Source organism: Sinocyclocheilus anshuiensis, unplaced genomic scaffold, assembly GCF_001515605.1.
Source record: "Sinocyclocheilus anshuiensis isolate Anshui unplaced genomic scaffold, SAMN03320099.WGS_v1.1 scaffold11, whole genome shotgun sequence".
NCBI classification, from domain to species: domain Eukaryota; kingdom Metazoa; phylum Chordata; class Actinopteri; order Cypriniformes; family Cyprinidae; genus Sinocyclocheilus; species Sinocyclocheilus anshuiensis.
The window spans coordinates 1,548,300-1,552,509 of NW_015551076.1; the positions used below are offsets into that span (position 1 = coordinate 1,548,300).

The 4,210-nt window shown below is 38.1% G+C and overlaps 1 protein-coding gene across 1 annotated transcript; it reads left to right on the forward strand.

Moving 5' to 3' along the window:
* The first annotated feature begins 3,219 nt into the window (after positions 1-3,219).
* On the forward strand, positions 3,220-4,210 carry ifnphi2 (interferon phi 2). The gene is made up of 5 exons (XM_016452440.1): positions 3,220-3,348; positions 3,440-3,526; positions 3,669-3,815; positions 3,905-4,000; positions 4,118-4,210. Exons 1-5 carry the CDS (start codon positions 3,220-3,222, stop codon positions 4,208-4,210), a joined length of 552 nt encoding a protein of 183 aa, XP_016307926.1.

Genomic DNA, 4,210 nt, shown 5'->3' on the forward strand with positions numbered 1-4,210 from the left:
TGTTTCTGAAGTGGAGAAGTGTTTGTTGGAAACACTGTTTTTCAGTTGGACTTGTGTAGGCCCAAGGTGTTTTCTCTTTCTCTCTCTCTTTCTTCTGTTAAAAGCTATTAAATTATTAAGCAGTGTCCCGTGTAGGGTTTTCCTTTTTATTTATGTGGTGACCACTGGGAGGTGCTCTGGCAAAGCAAAAATAAAAGTTTCATGCAAGTTCATTGTTCTAACAGGAAAAGGCTCCATGTTTTTATTTAAACTCAACACTTCTTTTATAAAGAACACAGCTTTCTAATATTATTAAAGCAGCCCGTGCATAGAATGAATAATCGATTCTCAAGCCATCGATATCAACCAATTCAGCACCACCGCCATGGACAGCACCTGGAAACGTCGCACGTAAGAAGGTATATCTTAAGGCTTAAGCAACATCCTAAGGTATAGTTCGGGGAACATGCCTAGAAATGGTACACCTTTAGTTACCGGCCCTCCAGGACCGAGTTTGGGCACCCCTGCTTTAGAGTCTTCGTAGCGTGCTAAGAGACAGCGTTATTGGGAAACGCAGCCCTGACTTACAATTCAGGCTACTGGTTTTCACAAAAACAAAAACGTTCATAAAATGATAAACTTTTCAGCCACACAAAAACAAATTGGTTTTTCGGTGGTTCTTTGTGGTGGTTAAGGTGCTATATAGCACCACTGCCATATGAAAAGAATCCATTAAGCCCCATAGTTCTTTAAAGGTCCTCTAACTTTCTCTCAGTGTTTTAGTTTAGTCGGGGAAAGGATTAAAAAAACAACATTAAAATACAGTGTATTTCCTGAAGATAACTTGGTTCTCAACCTTTTTGTAAACGTCGCACGTAAGAAGGTATATCTTAAGGCTTAAGCAACATCCTAAGGTATAGTTCGGGGAACATGCCTAGAAATGGTACACCTTTAGTTAAGTCATACCTTTAGAATCTTCGTAGCGTGCTAAGAGACAGTGTTATTGGGAAACGCAGCCCAGGTGGCTGCACTTTGCGGGCATAAAAGCACTGCAAATCACACGCTCTGCCTAGGAGATCTCCATGTAACCCTCGATGGCCCTGCCATTGAGGGTAGTGAGGGAGGAGGAGGCAGCAAAGTGGCTTCTTCAGGGCCCCTACACATGACATTTTGACCTCAGAAAATCATAAAAGTGATTTAAAACGGCTTTTGCCATTGTAGTAAATTCCCATAGCAAAGAGTGGAGTAACATATCTAAAATCTAAGAAGGAGCACATATAACATATAGCACCATTTGAAAAAGGTGCGGTATAGCACTTAAACTGGTTATGATTAGCCAATGAACCATTTTAGTTCGATTTAGCTCCATTTTTTTAGACAGTAGGAAAAGGGGTGAGGCAAAACTATCAATTATATTAATTTTACACACATACATTGATACATATATCCTAATGTCTTAATTGTTTAGCATTTTAGAATGCCTATTAGGGCAAATTAGCTATCCACTGGTTCACATTTACAACTGTGTTTGCAGAGTAAAAATATAGGTCAATTTTTGTATTGGTCTGAACAAAAACAGCAGACGAGCTTATTAAAAACGGAAAATGCCATCGAAAGACAGTCTGAAGACAATCTGAAGACAAACATTTTCTTATTAGAGATAGGCCAACATTCAAAACACCCTCGCAGCGTTTTGACTTTGAAATGCTCATATTTATTTAGTGAAATCATAGACTTTTGTAGTTTAATAGTCACATTTGGCCATATTACCATTCTTGTCTGTACTGTAGGCCAACCACCTGATTCAGAAGATTTCAGTGAAAATGCATTTCAACAATGCAATCTTTATTTCTTTCATCGTTTTACTGTTTGACTCCTACAATAGGCTCAACTATTGTAACTGCCCTAGGTTATGCAATTCCATGATGATGATGATGATGACGATGCATTTAAAGGAAATTTTTTTTTTAAATCAGTTGGTCTCGGTCTCAGTTCCATAATGATGCATATAATGATAGGCCTACTCCCTTTGTTTATTTTTTCCAGATATAGGCTACTCGACAGCCGAGGCTACATGTATATAACAGCATAGCTAATTTCAGGTAATTGCGCTTCATACGTGAACAGTGGTGAAGATGGAATATTCCGCTATTAATGATGACGGTGTGGGTATTATTATAATAGCGCACACTCATTATTAGTTATGAGTGGAACACAACCTGCCACACGCGCTGAATCGACAGAACTGAATTCATAGAGCGCGAGGACCCGGGTGTATATGCTCGTGTGGTTTGTGAGTGTGGGAAGTGAACTCTGCGTGTGGCGAGGCGCTGGTAATTATGATTCGCTTGTGATGTTGGCGCAACACCTCGAATGGGAGCTTCGCTTTCCAGCTGTCTGAGTAAATGATTTTCTCTTATCAATTTTATGAAAGAAAAAAATTCAACCGTTCATTCATAGAAAGAACTGGGACTTGCCCGGCAGTTTATTTCGAGTTGCGAGTGAAAAGTGAAAATACCACTGGGGCACACGTAATCTACCGGTCTCCTGATAAATGATGACAGATCTTAACCAACGGTTAATCAATGTGATGAAAATACCGTAATTTGTAGTCATTTATAGTTACATAATTTAGTCATTCAAGGCGAGAACGCTATCTTCCCTCATTTGTTTAGTTTTTGTTTTTTTGTTTTTCAATGTGAAACTCGCGAACTTGATAGCCTACGGTTTTTGTGTCTTTAAGGTTGAAAATATCCCAAGTAATGATACTTATATCCAAAAAACTAATTAATTGTAAATAGACTACACCAATTATCATACATAATTAAGATACTTAAGATTATTTAGATATAAGGACAACAGTAGTGTCGTATACTTGGATATTTTTGGATATTTGGACTTGGATATTTTATATTTTGTGACCAACGAAATGAGATAGATAGATAGATAGATAGATAGATAGATAGATCACATCCTCATTAACCACAGCAAAGGAGAGAGAGGCGCAAAAAGGGAAACAGCAAAGCGAGTGCACTGCGGTTTACAAAAAAAAAAAATCCAAATACGATTATATTCTTTCCATTCATCACTAAGCTTTAGTATAAAACGGATCATTGGCATCCATGTCTTCAGCAATATCAGGAGATTTTGTTACCGAGTGCTATTTTACAGCTCTTTTAATTTTTGACTTTCAGCATACTTTTTTCTGATCTTTTTGCTTTCTTGTCTCACACAAATACAATGGCACTTTGGAAATGTATCGCTTTGCTGTGTCCATTTCTTTTTTTCGCCCAAATTTGTTCAATGCCAACAAAATGCATCATGCGGCGGGGTCTCGTGAAAACAACTCGCAGTCTACTTGAAAATATGGTAAGTTATTTTTTCGGTTGCTTTCCATTCCTAGAGCCTACCTGTTGTACATATTAAACTATATCTTAACCTATTGTGTCTTTCCTTATAGGGAGGTCTTTTTCCTCGTGAATGCTTAAAAGAAAACGTCAAAATAACCTTCCCGAAATCTGCACTGCAATCAAATGACTCCAATCAGGTAAACTAGCAACACATCAAGACTAGTCATTCCATATTCGATTGTCTAAATGTTTCTGCTGAATACTAGGTTGCTTGCTAGAACCCAAAATGATGAAGGAGACCGGGCATAATGGTTTCTATGTTATATGTTTACTTTGCAGAACATTGGTGTAGCAAAGGCAGTGTATAAAATAATGGAACACATTGACTACCTGTTTGCTAACGATAGTCATCCAGAATCCTGGAACCAGAAGAAAGTGGAGGATTTCCAAAACATCGTTTTTCGTTTAACTGACGAGTACCAGTGTGTAAGGGAATAATACATTTTTTAATAGAATTTCACAGATGAATATATGAACATGCCTGTAATCGTCTCGCATTTCTCATCCGTGTGTAGATTATGGAGAGAAAGCAGCCCGTGGATGATTTTCCCACAAGAGAAGATGCACTGAAAACCTATTTTGATAAACTGGCCACTCTCCTCAGAAACAAGGTACACCAGACCTCATTGTTCAGCATGCATAAAATATGGTTTACAAATCACTCTAACAAAATATTGTCATTCAAGCCCATAGGCTATAAATAATTGCTGTCTTTTTCTCTCCTTCAGGACTACAGTGTCTGCGCGTGGGAGGTGGTTCGAAAGGAGCTCCTGCTTGTTCTTAAATTCACGCTTGAACATTATTCAGTTACATTATTCTGA

What these genes read in the sequence shown, in the direction of transcription:
- ifnphi2 (XM_016452440.1), top strand. Translation starts at nt 3,220, where the DNA reads ATGGCACTTTGGAAATGTATCGCTTTGCTGTGTCCATTTCTTTTTTTC. An exon ending in AATCAAATGACTCCAATCAG is followed by an intron (nt 3,527 to 3,668) that starts GTAAACTAGCAA and finishes TTTACTTTGCAG; the next exon opens with AACATTGGTGTAGCAAAGGC. An exon ending in TAACTGACGAGTACCAGTGT is followed by an intron (nt 3,816 to 3,904) that starts GTAAGGGAATAA and finishes ATCCGTGTGTAG; the next exon opens with ATTATGGAGAGAAAGCAGCC.